The sequence below is a fragment of the Lithobates pipiens genome, unplaced genomic scaffold, assembly GCF_037356315.1.
Source record: "Lithobates pipiens isolate NorthernLeopardFrog02 unplaced genomic scaffold, aLitPip1_a1.2 Scaffold_3, whole genome shotgun sequence".
Lineage (NCBI taxonomy): Eukaryota > Metazoa > Chordata > Amphibia > Anura > Ranidae > Lithobates > Lithobates pipiens.
The window spans coordinates 188,942,116-188,964,161 of record NW_027507790.1 but is presented as its reverse complement, the minus strand read 5'-3'; the positions used below and the strand labels follow the sequence as shown (position 1 = coordinate 188,964,161).

The window sequence follows — 22,046 nt, the reverse complement described above, 5'->3', positions numbered from 1 at the left end:
GGTGTTCTATCTTATCTGTTCTCTTTTTACCCCAAGCACAACCATTTAGGGCCATTGGTCGGAATGTCACACAGACATTAGATAGTCACCAGATCAGAATACCCTAATCCAATATTCATGGGCACTGTACCATGGCTAACTTGAGTTGGCCATACACTGATTTACATTTGGCTGGGCCAGCAGGATGCGGGCTTACCCACTCAACAGAAGTCCATTTTTAAACCAATTTCTGTCAAGGAACATGTTGGAAAAATCTTCCATCAGTCAGTGGAGGGTGCCACTGTCAGAATACAATGTTGTGGCAGGTAGAGAGGGGGTTCCTTGATCTTGTTTGTGTGGATGGAGAAATCTGTTAGTTACGAAGTATATAGGCCTATTAAAACCTGCTTGTGTCTGTTAACATGTGTGCCGCAACAAATGTGTAACATTTAGGCCAGCATAAGACTGGATTGCATATCCCACGTGTGTTGCACGCACGGTAACAGACATAAGTAGGTGATAGTAGGTCTATATAGTTCATTTCCATTTCCTTTTCACAATAAGCTGTAGCACAAAATGTGAACCAACCATATGCTGAGCAATAGGATGTCAAAGTTTTCATTCAGCAAAGCATGCAAATACATTCAAGTACTGTATTAAAAGACTCTGAATATTTTATACACATCATGCTCTGACTTATATTTGATTGGTATTACTTACTAAATATGTGGCTACAATGGCACCATAAACATTAAAATAATCACAATACAAAGCAGGCAGGTTGTACACAAACTTTAACACGCAATCTTTATTATTCATGAGCTGTACATTCAGTAATATCTTAAAGCTGAACTACAGCTGAACTCCAAGCATAAGAATGTTAATTTCTTAAGAGCCAAAGCTTATATATACACTTTGCGTTCTCCAAATGTTTTTACAAAGCAAGATATTACCTTGTAATAGTATCAGTGATATCATCACTATGCTGCACATAGCCTCTACCAGGAGCAAAGCTGTGGGTTGGTCAAACAGGCTGCCTGGAGAAAACTACAAGGAGGAGGATAGAAAACCACCCTGCACAAGAAGGGATAGAGTAGTAAGAAAGTATTATGCTGGTTTACCTATTTATGCGATATGTGATGGGATGAGACATACACCTTCTGTTCTAAGAAGGCTTTACTGTGCTATGCATGGATTCAGTTAGAGGACTTTCTTTAAAAGCAACGATTCTCTTAGTCCCTTCTCACTACAACCAATATGGTTATACTGTCTCTATAATGTTAATGGTGTGCCCTAATATAATAGGGTCAGAATGTATAGTTCAGAACTGCTTTAAACCTGTAGGTATGCATCATAACCACAAAACATGAAAGCCTGTGAATTTAAATGTATATTTTTTATTTTACATTGTAAACACAAACCAGTATTTTCTACTATACATCACTGACAATAAAAAGAAAGATAATAAGCTACAATACAATGCCAACATGTCCAGCTTTAGGCTGGAACAGGGGTCTCAAACTGGCGGCCCTCCACCTGTTGCAAAACTACAAGTCACATCATGCCTCTGCCTGTGGGAGTCATGCTTGTAACTGTCAGCCTTGCAATGCGTCATGGGACTTGAAGTTTTGCAACAGCTGGAGGACCACCAGTTTGAGACCCCTGGGTTAGAACCTGAAAATAATAAGTAAAATAGGATTTTCTTTCCATCCTATTCTATCAGTCTGGAAGAGCTCCTTAAATGGAATAAGCAAAACATTTTAAGGTATTACTGGTAAATGACAACTGAAGAATGTAAGTTGGAATCCAATTGGTTGATGGAGGATTACAGGTATTTTCCATTGAAGACTTACGAACACAAACAAAATACAATTTTGGAACAGTAACACATATTCATGCACAAAAAGTGAAAATATCACCTTATAAATTCGAACCAAGGAATAATACCAAAGTGGTCGACAAAGCAAAGATGTTCATGTTAACCATTTGTAATAATAATAATTGAATTTTTTTCTGGTTTATACCCGAAAGTAAAATATTCTGATTGGTTAAAGCCAATAACTCTGCAATTCATTTAATACAATACACCTGTTTATTCAATTTCCCTAAATTAGGTAACAGAAACAAATCTCTATTTGCTTTGGGCAATAGCAAAGCTGTACATATATGAGTTGATTATGTAGCAAGCTAGGCAGTTTACACCAAGTTTGCTGTTATGGGGGCATGGCGTGGCAGGGGTCCAGGTTGGGACTGCCACTTGTTCATACAACGGGTCTTGTTCTGATGTGCGGCTCTTGTCTACCATCGTCTGGAGCGTGAGCGGGCTCCTTTTGAGCCAGCACTCAGAGCAGCAGGCACAGAGCTATACTTCCATGCAGCCTGAACGGTTCACATACACACCATGGGTTTGCTGATAGGTGGCCAGGGACTGAAATGGTTTACCAACGCACTCGATATATTATCATATGATGGCTCAGGTGCCAAATATCTGAACCTCAAATATCTGAACAAGGCCTTCTGAGTTTAAGCCTAGGACAAGGAAAAGTCTCATCTTTAAAAAGCTAAGATGGTCATACAAGTGGGAATATGATAGAGTGACTGAATTTTCTATTCCATTTTTTGCTGAAACCAAAGTAAATCGGACATAAAATAGTGGTTTAAAACAAAGAATGGAATGGGATGCAAAGAGATGGCATTGAAATCACCTTGGCAGAACCAGAACTGCCATCATTTTTTTCAGTTGTCAATTTGAGCCATCAAACAGGATTGAAGCTATTTATTATCCAGATTCAATTTTACAATTGACCAATTTGTGGTAGTCAAACTCTTGGTTAATACAGTGCTTATTTTCTGGTGATCATACGAGGATGGAAAATGGCTGAAATCGACAGAAAATTGCCATGTGCATTGGGCTTTAGGATTTGCTTTATCCTTAGCTCTACATTTGTTCTCATAGCAAAAATCAAATCAAGAAGGCATCTTTTATGAAGATAATTTCTTAAAATGACAAAGGGTATTCTAGAAGTGTCTTGACTTGACAAAAGTAGAATCATTGTTATACAACAATCATTTTTAATTGTATTTATTTTTACTGTTAAAACATATGGAAATGGCAGAAAGTGGACGTGAACATTCACAAGGTCATCGATAATTTGTAGCTATGATGTGAATTAAGTCAGTCATCTTCTCTCCTTCTTCAGCTTCATTAGTTTTTTGCTTTCCTCTCTTCTCCTCTTATTCACTGGGTTCCTTGGATCGTATATCTCAAACGTGTCCTCATCTTGCATGTTGGCATCTTTTACCTTCCGACTCTTTTCATCAAACTGGAGTACATGAGACATCCTGAAAGAAGATGTTGATGTTAACATATGGAAAGTACGTAGAACAGATTCCATTATCATTAAGTGAGCAATCATATAAAAATGATAAAGCACAGTGTATGATGGCGGATACAGGATGCTGTAAATTAGGATGAAGGGGTGGTTATCTGTGTTCTGTTCCTGGATTCTGTGACTGGGAAATAAAATATGTTGGATAATCCTAAACACTTATGGGGAAACTAAAGTTTGCATAGGTAGATTTGGCCCAAGTACATAGTATACAGAACTTTGGCACCTTCATAAATCTGACGGGCTAAGGGAATCTATTAAACAGTGCAATGGTTTGTGTTTTCCCATAGGAGCTATTAAAAGGCAAACAAGGTAAATGGAATTTCATTCTGTAACCCAAATAAAGAGCAGACAGAGCAAGACTGAGAAATATACATTTCACAAAAAATATAAGTCTACTGGCTCTACTAGCACGTATGGATTTAAGACTGTCCACTGGATTTCACAAGATGACTCGAAAACAATTAGACGTTAGAGCATTCTGAGTTTTAAGCATGAACAATACAGCCAACTGTTTCACTAATAGAAGAGCAGCTCCTGCAGTGCCTCTAATGCATATAGGATATAAAAATGCACATGTTGATAAAACGCTGTTCGGCAGTGGAATCGTTTTCTGTTATCGGACGGGTGTATACACTCACCGGCCACTTTATTAGGTACACCTGTTCAATTGCTTGGTAACACAAATTGCTAATACGCCAATCACATGGCATCAACTGCATTTAGGCATCTAGACGTGGTGAAGACGATTTGCTGAAATTCAAATGAAGCATAAGAATGGGGAAGAAAGGGGATTTAAGTGACTTTGAACGTGGCATGGTTGTTGGTGCCAGGTGGGCTGGTCTGAGTATCAATCAGTTTAAAAAACTACTGATCTACTGGGATTTTCACACACAACCATCTACAGATTTTACAGAGAATGGTTTGAAAAAGAGAAAATATCCAGTGTGTAACAGTTGTGTGGACCAAAATGCCTTGTTGATGTCAGAGGAGAATAGGCAGATTGGTTTGAGATGATAGAAAGTAACTCCAATAACCACTCGTTACAACCAAGGTATGCAGAATACCATCTCTGAACGGACAGCACATCGAACTTTAAAGCAGATAAGCTACAGCAGCAGCAGACCACACCGGGTGCCACTCCTGTCAGCTAAGAACAGGAAACAGAGGCTACAATTCGCACAGGCTCAGGAAAATTGGACAATTGAAGAATGGAAAGATGTTGCCTGGTCTGATGAGTCTCCATTTTGGCTGAGACATTCAGATGCTAGACTGGAACAGCTCTGATTGGCTCTGTGGTGTAGGAAACCAGAAGTGATGAGTATACATCACTACCAGGTTCCCCGAATGTAAACACAGAGGAGACCTGTCTCTGGCTATTGCTATAATGGGGGATACTTATATTTCCTGAGATAACAATAAAAGTGATCCATAAAAAAAAAAAAAATTAAAGTGACAACGTAAAAAAAAAAAAAATCTAACTTTTTTTAACCACTTACCGCCTGCCATATAGCAAAATCATGTTGGCAAAGTGGTTGTGTTATCCTGACCAGTAGTCATATGATGTGGTCAGGATAACAAGCCTCTGCGTGCCCCTGGCAGCGCGCATCACAGCGACCGCTGTTTCGGCATGTCAGTCTGACACACTGCAACTCCAATCTAGGTAAAGAGTCTCTGACAGAGACTCTTTATCACAAGATCAGCTGTGTCCAATCACAGCTGATCACGCTGTAATCAGGAAGAGCCTGATCTATTGAGTATTTAATCACTGTTTGTACTATGCATACTTCATACAGTATATGAGGCCCCTCCCTCACTCCCCTTCCTTCTCCCCCTTTTCTCCCTACGTCCCATCCCCCCTTCTGCTGTATCCTGCCCTCCTCAACCCCCCCCTTCCCATAGACCGCCTTACTTGATGCTGCTGTATTCTAATGCCTCCAAACCATATCCTAATGTATTGTAACTTAAAAGCCGCCACAGGTTTCTCCTATTTGAATGTGCAGCCCACCTACCCTCCTGATGCCAATCAGTGCCACCATGCCCATTGGTGCCCACATATCAGTGCCTATCAGCGCTGCCTATCAATGTCCATCAGTGCCACCCATAAGTAACCATCAGCGCAGCTTTTCAGTGCCCACCTGTGCCACCTCACCCGTGCTCATCAGTGCCACCTCACCCATGCTCATCAGTGCCACCTCACCCGTGCTCATTCGTGCCACCTCACCCATGCTCATCAGTGCCACCTCATCCGTGCTCATCAGTGCCACCTCATCACTTTATCAGTGCCCGGCAGTGCAGCCTTATCGGTGCCCATCAGTGAAGGAGAAAACATACTTATGTACAAAATGTTATAACAGAAACAAAGAACCTTTTTTTTTTCACATTTTTCGCTCTTTTTTTATTTGTTTAGCAAAAAATAAAAACCGCAGAGGTGATCAAACATGACCAAAAGAAATCTATTTGTGGGAAGAAAATTTTGTTTGGGTACAGCGCAGCATGACCACGCAATCGTCATTTAAACAGCAACACCGATGAAAGCTGAAAATTGGCTTGGGCAGGAAGGGGGAAAGTGCCCAGTATTGAAGTGGTTAAAGTGCCCTCGTCCACATGTCCTCACACAGAAAGGTGAAGGCACACGTCCCGCACACGTGCAAACAGCAATCACCCCACACATGAGGTACCACCATAAACGTCAGATCTTGGCCAGTAATTCTAGCACCAGACTCCCTGTGTAAATCTAAAGTGGTAACCTGTAAAGGCTTTTAAAGCATTGCCTATAGATAGCAAAATGTACACGCGTTTGTTGCCATTGCACAAGTGTGCGCAATTTTAAAGAGTGACATGTTTGGTATCTATTTACTCAGAGTAACGTCATCTTTTATGTGATACCAAACAATTGGGCATTAGATCGTGTTTTTGTACACTGAAATTCAAAAAAGTACATTTCTTCTAAAATATTTGGTTTGAAAAGCCATTGTGTAAATACTGTGTGACATAAAAAAATTGCAACACCCACCGTCTTATTCTCTAGAGCCTCTGCTTTAAAAAAGGCCTGGTCTTGTTTGGGCAGACTGCAGAAAGGTTAAAACGTCTTTTGGCCCTTTGGGGTCATTCCAAGGATCGGGAGTATAATGCCCCGTACACACAAGTGGATTTTCCGTCTGAAAAAACTTGGATGGTTTTTGCAACGGAATTCTGCTCGAGCTTGGCTTGCATACACACGGTCACACAAAAGTTCTCAGAAGTTTTGACCGTCAAGAACGCGGTGCCGTACAACACTACAACGAGCCAAGAAAATGAAGTTCAATTTTTTCCGAGCATGTGTAGGAATTTTGCACGTCGGAACTGGTACAGACGATCAGACTTTCCGATCGGAACTTTTTCAGACCGTGAAAATTGAGAACCTGCTCTCAATCTTTTGCTGGCAGGAATTTCGCCAGCAAAAGTCCGATGGAGCATACACACGGTCAGTATTTCCGACCAAAAGCTCATATCGGACTTTTGCTGGTGGAATTTCCGATCGTGTGTTAGAAGGGTTAAAACTTCAGTCCATCTTTACTTGCTCTCTGTGTGGGAGGTTTCCTCACACTTCCTGTGTGGTCACTGGTGTAGGAAACGAGGGAAAATCTCCCCTGCAATGACACAGACAGCAATAAAAACATGACAGAGGTTTTGGCGATAGTCATGCTTTAGGCCATATGCACACTGCTGCTGGTCTTGCAGCTGCTAAATGTATATGACTAGGATAGCTAGTGAGCTTGTGGTGAGGAGCACTACACGGAACCAAAAAGTCCTTGCTCTAAAGCATTGAAAGGTAGAGCAGAGCTTTTGTAAAACAGGAGGTATTTACAAGTCATCGCTTTCAACACAAATTAAAAAAACGAAGGGCTTACTCCTCCTTTTAGGACAGAAAGCAGAGACATTACAATCATTTCTACCCCTGTGGCCATCTGTACATCCCAAAACTGCTGGCTTATAGCACAGATACAGTCCTAGTGTACAAAGTAGAATAATTCTAGACTAGATCTGTGCTAGAAATCAGCAGCTCAGAACGAACAGTTATCTCCTGGGACATATAAAACACTTACATGGAGACCAACTGTTTTTTGGATGTGTGATGTGATGATATTTAAATATCTTCTGTTCTAGAAAAGCATTCCATACTTAAATGTATAGGAAATATTATTATATTATAAACACAACCACACTGATAATGTATTTGTCTAGCATTTTGTAGTGCTAAAAAAAAACATTTAAAGCTGAACTCCAGATAAACAGCTAAACAGACAAATTAAATACATATATGGGAGCAGTTTCATCTGCTAAATGATTTGTATTTCTATCCATCCAGCCCTAAAATGTACAAAGCTCTGCCACACAACCACAACTCAGTTCTAGCTGGCAGGGGACCTGATCTCCCTCTGCCACAGTTTTACTTTGACTTACAGGTTTCCTTCCCACCCCTCCCTGTGACTGCCTAGTGAAAGGAGAAGCAGGAGCGTAATAAGAGCTCATCTCTCTCACTTTGCTCTCCCCTCCTATCAGCATGCTCCTTGCACTGCAACATACCTGAATGGCTTTATGAGCTGCTTCTCCTTATCGCGCTCTGTGGCCGATACCTGATTTGCTAACACTGTTGGCAGTTAAAAAAGAAATAAAAATGTAACCACTTGTCGACTGCGCTATAGCCTAATGATGGCTACAGCGCGGCCAGCTAGTTCTGGGAGGAGGCTCTGTGAGCACAGTGTCTGGAGAACATCGCTGATCACAGATTGGAGGTAAAGAGCCAAATCAACGGCTCTTTACCACATGATCATCTGTGCCCAATCACAGCCGATCATAGATGTAAATAGAAGCGGGTTATCGGCACTCCTTTCTTCATGCTGACAGCAGTGCCTCCTCATCAGTGTCACCGATCAGTGCTGCCTACCAGTGCCACCTATCAGTGCAGCAGAAAAATTACCTGTTTGCAAACTTGTATAACAGACTATGAAAACGTTTTTCTTTTCCTATGTAACATTTACAGCAGGGGTAGGCAACCCGGGGCCCTCAAGCTGTTGCAGAACTACAAGTCTAATCATGCTTCTGGGAGTAATTGTAACTACCAGCCTTGCAATGCCTCATGGGAAATGTAGTTCCACAACAGCTGGATGGCCCCAGGTTGCCCACCCCTGATTTACAGCGTAGGCTGAAATCATCATTAGGGATGTACAAATGTCATTCAGCTTCAGTTACACAAAGATCTGCAACACTATAACTCACCTGGTGATTGCACAATTGTTCTGTACCTATCCTCCAACTGAGAGGTTTTACCCCATATTGTCAAATCTGACATCAACTTTTTGGGGACCAGTGACACCAATACAGTGATCAGTGCAAAAAAAAAAAAAAAATGCACTCTCACTGTATAAATTACACTGGCTGGGAAGTGTTTAACAACAGGGGCGAAGGGTTAAATAGTCCCTAGGGTATGCTAACTGTGGGGAGAGTGGATGCAGTGGAGAAAAAGAAAGATCCGTGTTTCAGCTTAGCTGAAACACAAGATCTTTTTTTTACTCCCTGACAGAACAGCGGTCAGTCTTATTTACATAGGCAGACTGCCTTTCTGCCAAACGAACGGTGGGCCACCAAAACCGCTGGTTGGCTCCCGCTGTGTCCAATCACAGCGGGAGTGGCGAGCACCCCAGAACGCTACGTTACAGGTACGTGATTTTGCACAGCCGGGCCACTCTGCCACAGTATATATGTGGTGGCCAGTCCGGAAGCAATTAATTGAACAACCTGAAGTCAGAAGCCGATTGGCTACCATGCACAGCTGTACCAGATTTTGCACTCCCCAGTTTTAATAAATCAACCTCTGTATGTCAATTTAAAGGAAATATTTCTTTGTAGAAACATCAAAGCTGCCATTTATGACGTCACATTGTGCAAGTACTTGTTTCCTGGCTATCTGGCCTTTATATTTGATTAATTCTGAGTCTTTGACCAGCAACAAACATGCAGACTCCTGACTTTTCTCTGGCTTTCCTAAGATGCATATCTGTTCCAATTCAGAGTACTGAAGCAAGGTGGTCAGCATATTAGCCCAGCAACTAGCATTTTTAGTAGGTCAGCAATGGCAGCCAAGGTCAGCAATGGCAGCCTACAAATTTATATTACTTTAATTTCCAATTCAAAGACAGAAAATCCAATTGCTGTACATGAAATAAAAGGTGCAGCTCTCACTGCAAGACTCAGCCTCATCTCCAGAGCTGTCCCCCATAGATTCATTGCACTGGGGTTTACTTCTGAGTTCAGGGCAAACAGTACTGGCTGCCAGGTAATGGTGCCAAGTAAGGCCCCTTTCACACATGCGGACGATATGTCCGTATTTCATCCATCCGTTTGCGGATGAAATACGGGCATACATTCATCCCTATGGGACAGCGGGTGCCTGCGGATGAACATCCGCAGACACCCGATATTGTCCGCCTCCGCTACTGTCCGATTCTGCAGACGGAGGAAAATCCTATTTTTCTATCCGTCTGCAGAGCGGATCGGATGAACACGGGCAGACGGTCCGTGCGCATCCGATCCCCATAGAGGAGAGCGGAGAGCTGACAGTGTGCGGAGACCGCCCTGTCCGCCGCCAGCTCAGCGGGGACAACGGAGCGATCCCCGCTGAGCAAGCGGATCATCACGGGGCGGATCATTACTGATCCTTCCCGTGTGAAAGGGGCCTTATGGTGTGGAAACGGCACTGATCTCTGCAACGTTCAAAACAAGCTCACTGCTGGGGTAGGACTTTTTATTCATGCAACCAAACCAAAGACCCCAGGAATAAAGACACATGGGTGTGCAATGGCCCTCCAGCTCCAGCAACAGGCCCCAGGAGGCATTGTAATACTCTGACATTCACAGACATGAATAGACATGAATAGGCATGAATAGGCATGATGGGAATTGTAGTTCCTGAACAACTGGAGGGCCGTAGTTTGAAGAGCTCTGTGATAGGGTATATGACAGTGTTCAGATAGTTAAAATATGTACATAAATCCTAACAACAAATTTCTTAGGTGCTTCTTTTTGGTATATAGCAGTAAAATTGTTTTGTTATAACTTTTAACAAAAAAAAAAAAAAAAAAAAAAAAACTCTTGATGCTGCCAGAAATGTAGTCAGTAGATAGCTTCCTGTGCTGCACTGTTATCAGGGTTTAGATATGCTGTAATCAGTAATATTAGGTGTTACACGTGGCTGCGCACATATGTTGATCAGATTGAACAGAGACTATTTCTTCAGTTCCATTGCATGCAACGTCTTCTCTATAGTAGTTCAGCACAGATACTAGTTGCACTGTTTGTGTTTGTCCTTGATTAGCACACTTCTGTATATGAAATATGTTGAACAACAGGACAGACCTATGAAAAGATATGGAAATGATGTTAAAATTCTATATCCAAAGTTAAGAATACATCGTTTACTTCTGCAAAATGAAAACCAACCTCTGCTTCTTAAAAGTTGAGGGTTGCTAAATCCTCAAACAGAAGGAACAATTTAAGATGTGCTGGAAAAGAATGTCTGCACACGCCGCACAATTATCACTGAAATGTGTCTTAATTGGTTTTTGTTTTGGTTAAACAATGGCTGAAAAATTAGCTGGATTTTAGCTGGGAGGCTTTCTTTGGCTTGGTCACTGTGTCACGTTGCCTGGAATCTTCTCCACTAATCCCTACTGCAGTGACACCTACAAATGAGGCAGAGCTGATCAGCTGCAGGCTTCCTCACTGCGAGAACAGCCAAGAACTCCATCATTACTCTTGCAGATGTTCCTCTGCACCGCTGGGGATTCAATGAATGCTTGAAAACACTCGTTTTCTCAATATTTGTAATTAAAAAAAAAAAAAAAAAAAAAGTATGCATCGGCTTACAAAAAACAGCACCTCACGAAGATATTAAACAGTTATTACGCAGAGGATTACATATGAGCTAGAAAAATGTAAAACACTTTCCTTTAAAGTGATACTAAACACACACTGCTGTATTTACATTGTCCCTTCTATTTCTGTATGTTGGATGATGACACTGCAATTATTTTAATAAAACATCCAAGTACCCTTTTCCTAATCGATACACAACTGTCACATGACCCAGATCTTTCCCAGCCTGTCTGCAGGGAAACATAAGCAGGAGGAGCTTTTAGTTCTCTGCTGCTGGTCACATGTTCAAAATTATATATAAAAAAAAAAAAAATACAGAGAAAAAAAAATGTTTTAAATTGTCATACAAATATATAGTTGAAATAAAATCTTTGGGTAGATTTCTGCCAGTCACAGGCTGTGTCATGCCTCTCCAGCCTGTGTTTAAGACCCCTTTCACACAGAGGGCGTTTTGCAGGCACTATAGCATTAGAAATAGCGCCTGCAATCCACCCTCAAACTGCTGCTCCATTCACTCCCGAGGGCTTTCACACTGGAGCGGTGCGCTGGCAGGGCGTCAGGTAAAGTCCTGCCAGCAGCTTCTTTGGAGCGGTGAACTCACGCTCCTCCACCACTGCTCCCCTTTGAAAGCAATGGGGCAGCGCTGCATTACCGTGGGCAAAACGCTACTATTGCGGCATATTGCGGGCGGTTTTAACCCTTTCTCGGCCGCTAGCGGGGGTAAATGCTCCCCGCTAGCAGCCGAAATGCGTTGCAAATCCGACGGTAAAACGCTGCTGAACGACGCTATGAGCGTGGCAGTGTGAAAGCCGTTTTAGAATAAGAGGGAGATGAAGCCTCCAATAATCTACATGTAATATCCCACCCTCATTGTGTTTAGCTTGTTAGTAGGCATGGAGGAGGAGGAGGGAGGGAGAGGGCTGTCATTTACCACTGTATACACCCACATGTGTGACTCTATAGTCACATGGGCTGCGCAGATGTGATAGGGAGGAAATGCCATAGAAACGTCCAAGGGCTTTCACACTGGAGCAGTGCGTTGCAGGGCGGTCAAAAAAAGTCTTGCAAGCCGCATCTTTGTAGTGCTGTAGGAGCGGTGTATTTACTGCTCCTAAAGCGCCCCTTCCCATAGAAAACAATGGGGCAGTGCTGCAAACCCACCTGCACTTTGCTTCCAGTTTTAACCCTTTTCCTGCAAAATAGTGCTGCTAAAACAACGGTAAAGCGCAGTTTTACCGCCAGCGCCTGCAACGCCCCAGTGTGAAAGGAGCCTTAGGCTCCTTTCACACCATGGCGTTCATTTTTGCGGGCAGAATCTCCACAATTCTACCCGTGATTCGGAAACGCTGCAAATTGTGGGACACCCTTGTAATCCCAGTTACTTTTAATGGCACCAAAACGCGGAAACAGAATAGCAGGATGCTCAACGCCTTAAAGAAATTCTTGTACTACTTTTGGGCGTCCCACGATTATGCTTGCGCGATTTTACTGCGATTTGTTGAGTGACAACTGCGGCAAAATCGTGCCACGGTTTGGTGTCATTCATAGTAACGGGGATCGCAAGGGTGTCCCACGATTTGCGGCATTTCCGAATCGAGGGAAGAATCGTGGCTGAATGAAAAAAAAACAAAAAAAAACAAACAACAGTGTCCCTTAACACTCCCTCTTCTGTAAAAAAAAAAAAAAAACGTATACATCCATAGTCACACAAGGGTTAATTAAAAATGTTTAACTACTTTTTTTTGTCCCTTTTTACCTTCCGTACATTGTCTTAGGACTATGCTATAGGTTTTAAAGAAATAATTGACAAAATCAGAAACATCCCCAATTCTGAAGCTCTGTCAATCTTCCCAGCATAATGGACTCCCTCCGGGTTCTGCCACATTTCACCTTATGCAAATTTCTTGTAAAGACTAGGAAACCATCTGTATACTTTGGCAGTTAGATCTTCTACAACATGCATTCAGCCCAAACATGCCCTCATTTTCAGATGCTCTTTTACCCACCAAGACCAAACTCTATATATCTTCTCATCAGTGTCGCTACACTGCCCTATGCCCAGCTACTGGTCTGTGAACATTGTCCACTCTATTCCATTCAGCACTTTGCATTCTTGATATCAAAATTTTTCTTCCGAACTATGGACCTCGATTTTTTTTATTTTATAATTCCTTTATTTGCCAAAGGAAGTTACATGCAACAGTCAAAAGAAACAGAATCTCAAACCAATAACAGATAGGTAATCAAGGGCCGAGTCAGAAAACAACAGGCCCAGCGTTGCACAGAGTATGTGGTCATAATAACGAATAGGTTTGTTTAGATAGTGCTCAGTGCACAACACTGGGGTGTCTATCAAACATTTATAGAGAGGATCAAGGCTCGTGAGCTTTAATGAATGAAACAGTGAGATGAACTAAAATTAAATATATAACATACAATAGAATGGAGTAACATAGCTTAGGATTTTCCAGGTAGCATAGTGGGAAGTAGTACTTCCCTTGGGCCTAAGAAGCCCAGGGATGGGGCAATATGGAAGCAGGATATAAACCAGGATATACATCATATCTGAGAGGCGTAGCCCATCACTGGATCTCCAAAGGATAACTAAAGATTGGGAGGGGTAGGACAGGGGGAACAACCAGAGTGGGGGTAGATGTTGGGAGTAGATGTCCCCAGAGTAGGAGAAGCGGGTGTAGGGGGATAGAGGAAGAGAAATAGTGTAGAGGGCCTCTCACCCAGGGAGTAGAGTTGAGACCTCGATTTATTTTATACAATTCGGTAATTTGCTCTCCAACGTATTCTTAAAACCCACATCTTCAGGTCAACATATAATATGTTGCTTATTCTCGGATGAGGTTACTTATTCTCTTCTCTTTTTCATGCCCCTTGTAGATTGTACAAGGGGCATGGGCAGGGCTCTCACCCATACTGTATATTGTGTTCTTCCTTATGTTTTGCTATGTCTCTGCACATGTTGTTCATGTGTTTTGTATATAAATTTGTTTTCATTGTATGTAATACACTGAATGCCTCCTGAAGTGACATTGCTATATAAATAAATGCGGCAGTACAGAGGTTGGAAAAAATTCTGATAGAGATCTTAGTTGTGTCAAGTCAACAATTTCTTTGGATAAAGCTAGCTCTGATAATAGGCATTATGACAAATACGGTACAGTAAAATAGTTATGACTTGTATCAAACCAATTGACAAAAATAATATTTTAAAAAGTGACAGATACTCTCTTCTGTGCCCAGGGGCTGCTGCCTCACATTAATGGTTGTTATGTTATAGGCGACTGTGCCAATAATGGTCCCATGCCGAACACTGGCAAGAGCACCGTTTTCCATTATTCGGAAGTCACTTGTGTAAAAATATTGTCCTAAACAAACTGAAATAAGGTTGACTTTATTCAAACCTGCCCACTTAGGAAAAGAAAATGAACTTTTGATTTATAACAGAATCCCAAAATGTATTTATTGTATACCTAATGTGCAATATTATAATACTAATGGATTTCTGCCCAGAACTCATACATTTAACATTTCCTTTTTGTAACAAAACAAACACAATGAATAGTTCCAACAGCTTTTTTGTAATTTCTTCACCTGTTTGTCTTTCAACATATTTGACTCACTAAGTTTTTTAAACAAAACCGCTATTGTGATTTTCAGCATAACTCCTCTGATTTGTACAACTCCATAAATCATAGGTTTCACTGGGCTAAAAGCAACACAAACTACAATGTCCAATGAAATCACAAGTATACACAAAAGCAGAAAATTGTTTACAGAAAATTAAATATTGTGATATATGTCCTTAATAAAGTTAGAGCATTTCTATGTGTGAAATTTTGATCAACCGCAAAAATTTTTTTGAAAGTAGATATCCAGGCAAAAATCGATATCTAAGGATCTGAAATACATCCTACAAATATGGCCACGTTACTTTTATAGCTGCACAGTTCAGCACTCTTTTACCTCTTAGACCATGGGTGCTCAACCTGTTGCCCTCCAGATGTTGCAGTACTACAAGTCACATGACGCATGGCAAAGCTAATAGTTACAAGCATGACTCCCAAAGGCAGAGGCATGATGGGAATTGTAGTTCAGCAACAGCTGGAGGACCACAGGCCATGCCTTAGATCATAATAAAAAACCCACCCATGAGATGGGTAACTATATATTTGTAGTCAGAGTCTTCAAGCGGGAAAAGTGATACTCCTAAGAACCAAGGCCTGAGGTGTGCCTTGGCCTAGCTGGTCAGTATGCCTGAGAAGAGGGCATACCCTGAATGTAAGAATAAGAACAAAATACTATGAGAATGTATGAAACTGGGGAACGGGTGGGTGGGAACTCAGAAACCCTAACGACACTGGCCCTGACAGAGGAGGAGGCTTAAATAGCCCTCTCAGGCTCCTCCTACAAATACAGGCTGGCCTGCGGCCAGCCTTCAACTTGTAGTCAGAGTCTTCAAGCGGGAAAAGTGATACTCCTAAGAACCAAGGCCTGAGGTGTGCCTTGGCCTAGCTGGTCAGTATGCCTGAGAAGAGGGCAAAAGACACAAAATTTAGGTGAAGAAGGGAAGGTAATGAACAATCACAGATAAAAGGTGCTCCCGGACGGCAGCAGTACGTATCCCGCAAGTACCCGGAAAGTGTTCGCAACGGCAAAAGAACACACCAACTCCTGCCTTGGCAATGAGAAGGAACCCCCTAACAAACCTGTGACACTCCCCTGAACCCAACTGAACATCCCCTGAAAGATTGATTTGAGCCGGATTCCCGTGACACCCAGACCCGAGAAAGAACTGCTTGTGAAATGAGAGGATACGCGAGGGGAAAGGAACAAGGCCTGGCCCAAGGAAACCCCTGCAAAAGATGATGAACTACCCCAATGAAATAGCCCAGAGACATACCCCCCCAAGAGGGTGAGTGGCAAAAAGACCACTAGCAGGAGTGCGAAAAGCTGGAAACCTGATGGATGTGACGGAGTAAGCGGATAAGGCCCCTGCCCATGCAATAATACTGTCAACCTGGAGAAATCAAACCGTACGCAGGACCCAGGTCCCAATGGATACGATCGGGTCATGCTACAGCCTGAACCCAACAGCTGGGACAGAAACCTGAACCAAGGAGGGCCAAACTCCCTCCTGGGGAAATGGTCCCCATGGCATAATAGACATACCCAAGCCCCCCATACTTGGAACAAGCTGGGGATCGGAAAAGACGACTGGACTGATGTCCCTAAGTGGAACTCCAGGCAATAAGTTCAAACAAGATCAGAGCCAAGAGTGGCATCCAAACCATTGTGACATCTGCCCAACCTACACCCCCAAGGACCGTCACGGGGACGTGGCTTAACAAACGCCCTGAGAGAGACTATACATCCCTGGGCAGTAACCGGGGCCTCAACACAACAGGAAATCAACTGAAGGAAAAAATTATTGACTGCTGACCCAAGGGGGAGCCCAGTGGTGAAAAGACATCAGCACCAACCCACTAGTCCCTAACGGCCGGGCTGAAGGAAGTGATAGCAAGCATGGATGATATTGGTATGGATGCCAAGACGGCCCAACCTGAAACACAAACTAGAGAAATGACAGACAACCAGACATGAGAACAACAATACCCCCCCCTGCCTAACTAAGAATGAAACATGAGCCGAAAAGTCAAGATCACTGCACTTAAAAGAACCTGACTGACGGACGGACCCCCCCCCCCCCCACCCAACATGTAAGTGGTAAGTGAGCTCGAGTGACCTGCAGTGCAGAGACAGGCAATAACCTGAAAACTCAAGGCTAGTGTGCCCACGGACCGTGGTGGGTAGTCGTATGGATGTGGTAAATGAACATGCAACGTATGACGTATGGTATACGGGCGAGAAGATTGAGGACAACAATCAATTAATAAACGAAAAACCTCAGCCCGTATGGATCCATAGACGTGACAGATCCTGACATGTGAGCCCTAGCTACCTGACCCAGGTACAAACATGACACAGACACGATGGGACATGACAATCAACAAGGACGAACGACTACCAGAGTATGCCATGAGTGAACAATGCCCCTCTGAGAAACTCTGAGACTGAATAACCAAGTCTGAAATACCATGACAGGCATGCTGGCAGCAACACAAAGACAGAAAACGCTGAGACAGAAAACGCTGAGACAGAAAACGCTGAGACAGAAAACGCTGAGACAGAAAACGCTGAGACAGAAACAAAACATGCCATGATGAAAAACACCATGACAGAAAAAACGCTGAAACTAACCGCTGAAGCCAACCAATGACAGCAACAACCAAAACTGAAACGCTGAGGCATAAATGAAATGCCAGAAATCCCGGGCCAGAAATGCTATAACAGAAAAACTGCGACAGTGACACAACAGCAGAATCCTGGCCAGCAAAGCAAAGCCCGAAAACACTCTGAGACTGAATGCCAAGACAGAAATCCTGGTTCAGAACGCCATGACGGAAATCCTGGTTTAGAACGCCATGAAAGAAATCTTGGTCCAGAAGCCACCGCAGTCCAGGGGCAGCACGCTATGACAGCAGTCCAGGGTCAGAATACTATAACAGCAGTCCAGGGGCAGAACGCTACGACAGACATGCCGGGGCAGAACGCTATGACCGGCATCCAGGGCCAGAAACGCTATGCCAGACATGCTGGACACAAACGCTATAACTGAAAAACTGGACAGACCGCTATGACAACGCTGTGACGGAAAAGCCGCACAGAAACGCTGTGACGGAAATGCAGGACAGAACACTTGAAATTCAAATTTTTTTGAAAGTAGATATCCAGGCAAAAATCGATATCTAAGGATCTGAAATACATCCTACAAATATGGCCACGTTACTTTTATAGCTGCACAGTTCAGCACTCTTTTACCTCTTAGACCATGGGTGCTCAACCTGTTGCCCTCCAGATGTTGCAGTACTACAAGTCACATGACGCATGGCAAAGCTAATAGTTACAAGCATGACTCCCAAAGGCAGAGGCATGATGGGAATTGTAGTTCAGCAACAGCTGGAGGACCACAGGCCATGCCTTAGATCATAATAAAAAACCCACCCATGAGATGGGTAACTATATATATAAAAAAACTGCTAAAGGTCTCTTTTCTTAAGCCAGCCCTACATGGATTGAAATTTGTCTGGTTTAGACTTGTGTACAATCAGCCCGTTGGTTTTTATCCCGAACAATCAATGACACCGGCTATAGCCGGCAACATTGGACATGGCATTCTGCCGGTGGGGAGCAACACAAGTGAGCTGCGCAAGTGATTTCCCCCATCCACTTTGAATGTGTGGATGGGGGAATTGGCACATTTTGTTTTTTGTTCAAACAGATGGTTGAACAAAAAAAATGTATTATGTATGGCCTGCTTTAAGCCTGTAAGACACGGTAAGTTTTTTTTGTTTTGTTTTTTTTCAACCAAGTGTGCTGAAAAAAACAACTGAGGAGCTCACAAAGAGCTTGCTGTACTAACTGTGATGTGATATTAGTACAGCGATCTCCCCACTGTGCCATTGTGTTGACAGAGGGACCGCCCCTAGCCAGAACACACCAGTCAGCCAATGGCTGCAAGCGCTGTACGGGTGCCGATTCGCTGCTGTTTTTCCACAATATCTGTTTGACAGAAGCCAGATGTTAGGACGGCTTCCATTGGACAGGCTGCTGTACACATGGGCCAAATGTTGGCCGGTTTCTGTTGAACCGGCCAATATTCAGCCCATGTGTCCAAGCCTAAAGTGGCTGTAAAGGCAGAAGGTTTTTTATCTTAATACATTGTATGCATTAAGATAAAAAAAACAACAACTTCTGAGTGCACCTGAGGTCCCTCTCTGTCCAGTGATGTCCTAGAGTGTCTCAGCCATCTGAGATTCTCTCTCCTGATTGTCTGAGACACAGAAGCGGCCCCATTGGCTGCCGCTGCTGTCAATCAAAGTCAGCTAGTCAATTAGGGGAGAGAGGGGACGGGGCCGAGTTTCTGTGTCTGAATGGACACAAGGAGCCATGACTCGGCTCGGGTGCCCCCACAGCAAGCTGCTTGCTGTAGGAGCACTGAACAGGAGGGAGGGGCCAGGAGCACAGAAGAGGGACCCGAGAAGAGCAGGATCCGGGCTGCCCTGTGCAAATCCACTGCAACAGAACAGCTAAGTATGACAAGTTTGTTATTTTTATAGGGAAAAAAAGAACATTAATTTTAAGTCTCTCTTTGCACAGCCCGTGATTAGACAAAAAAGGAGCAGCAGCACAATAATAAGTTTAAACTTGTGCTTTCCCCACCTTTAAACATGTTAGAGTGACAGCACAATGCAAAGCAATAGAGCTCTGGTTGGCTTACTCGTCTCTTTTGCAGGGCAGCACAGAAAATTTATATTAAGACTGATACACAAGCTATATTAAAAGATGTATTTTATGACTCCTTTAACAAATATATAAGTGAGATCCCTATTTTATTAGAGTTCTTTACATATTGATTTTTTTTTTGTTTTTTGTTTAAGTCTAATGTATAAAGCAGTGAAAATTACATCCACCCTACATTCTTAGATGGTTAATCTGCAGTGAATATTTAGTGGATTAGTCACATTTACATGGAATAGAGGGCACGTTTTGGTAACATCATATTGAAATATCCGGCTACATGAGAAAATATATCCAGAAAGGTTTGTTGTTCCAACCACTAAATAATAAGCTGAATATTAATCACAAGCGACACAACTTCACAATCTCAGAAATTAACCAATCACCGTTTTTCACACATAAAACTGATCTGACAGAGAAAGTGGGTCTAAATTGGGTTTTATGTACAAAAATAACTTAATTCTTAGCAATCTGCTTGTCCTTAAAGTGGAAGAAAGACCTATGTTTACCTATTCTTAAAAAACGTTCCCTACCCCTCCTTCTACCTAGCCTGCCTAACATGTATAAAAAAGATGTTTGCAACTACCTATTTTGAATTCACTTTGGAGCAGTCATGTGATTCTGCAGCTTCCACTCCCGTATGTGAGTAAATGGCTGCTGCAGGGGAGAGAAGGGATTGCCAACAATGGCAGAGCCATGGTAGCCTATGGGTGATGTCATGGCTCCCATAATTCCCAGCTGTTGAGCGCTCCCTGAGCTAGAGCTAAAGGATTGAATGATCAGATTAAAAATAGGTAAGTACACACATTTTTTATACAGGTTAGGTAGGATAGGTAGGGGGAGAGAACAATTTTAAGCACAGTTAGACTTAAGCCTGGTACACACCCGCTGGGTCTAAATAAAAAAAACTGACAGTGCCGGTCGGAGCCACTGTACCAAAGATCCAACGTTAGAGCAGCAATCTCTTCTGCTGTTCTTTTATGCTCTGACAGGGGGATTGCCCCTTCGTCCGAACACTCCAATCAGCTGGGAGTTGGTCAGCTGCTGGTTTTCCAGCATGCTCGGCCGACAGACAGCCCGTCTGTTGGACAGGCTGCTATATACATGGGCCAAATGTCTGACAGTTTGTATTGAACCGGCAGGTGTCGCCCGACATTTGGCCCGTGTGTACTATGCCTTATCCTTTTGTTCCTATTGCCAATCACAAGATTAGGAAATGGACTGATTGACTTTTAGCTAGAAACGAAACGCTGTCTGGAGAAAATACAATCAGAAGACTCCAAGGTGGATCCAAGAAAGGCAATGCCCCACAGTTGTCCGAATCTAACCGCCATGACCAAAACAAATGTATCACTTTTTTTACGATCATTTATGAAGTCCCTGGTTACTTGTTTATTTTACCTTATGAAGAATAACTTGGGGGGATGATAACATAACTTAGCTTTTTAATGGCACTAGCATTTTAATAGAACAGGGAATTTAAGGGTTGTAAAGAGGTATGAGAAACTAGCATGTTAATCCAACTTGTCAAAACCCACATGAAAATTCAACTTCAGTTGGAGTTGACCCAACATAAAATGTAAAAATAAACTTCCAAATGAGAAATCTCTATTTATTCGTCTAGACCAGCTCTTCTTAGCCTTTTCAATACATAGGAACCCCTGAAATTACTTTCCAAACAACTCATGGTACATGAGTGTGATAATCAGTGGGAATAACTGCCCTTACACTTGTGGTCATTGGGAAGGATTACCCCCTTACAGATAGCTAAAAATATCAATGGTGTCAGTAGAAACATATATGAAAGGCAGAAATTGCTCATTGCTCTAGAAACCCCTAGCCACCTTTGGAGGAACCCTGGTTTAGAAACCCTGATGTAGACACATGCAACCAGTCTGCCATTAGTATATCCATTCCTCCATTTTAACACCTTACATTTACTACCTATGGAAAAGCAACACCTTTAATGTAAATGTATACCATTTCTGTAAATATTTGAATTGGCTTTCTGGCTTTGTGCACTCTCTACTTGCATAAAGGGGGGTAAATAAAAAAAGGTTGAGGGGACCTCTGCACTACTGCTTACATTAGCACATTCTAATTGGCTACCGGCTGTTAACACCTCCCACTTAAGCTGTGAACATCTGTGTAGCCATTGTTTGGGAAAAAAACAAAATCAAATGTTGCTCTTTTTAACCAAGGTTTGCTTTTTAAAGGGGTGAGAAAGGATTAAAAAAAATGCTTTATTTTCAGTACAATAGAAAACTGAATAGTATTTGAGACTTATGGCTTGGATTTGACATCAGGTCATTTAGGGTAAATACAACTGAAAGTTTTCTATTGCCTATATGACACTTTGACAGACACATTGATGTCCTAGACTGCTGA

The 22,046-nt window shown here is 42.5% G+C and overlaps 1 protein-coding gene across 1 annotated transcript in view; it reads right to left on the bottom strand.

The window, feature by feature from the left end:
• Positions 1–1,356: 1,356 nt before the first annotated feature.
• The window catches only part of CWC27 (CWC27 spliceosome associated cyclophilin), a 340,285-nt gene continuing 319,595 nt past the window's right edge, over positions 1,357–22,046 (bottom strand). The window contains exon 15 of the mRNA XM_077462632.1: positions 1,357–3,321. Within this exon, the coding sequence (XP_077318758.1) occupies positions 3,159–3,321 (163 nt within the window). The 3' untranslated portion in view covers positions 1,357–3,158. The remainder of the gene's footprint in view (positions 3,322–22,046) is intronic.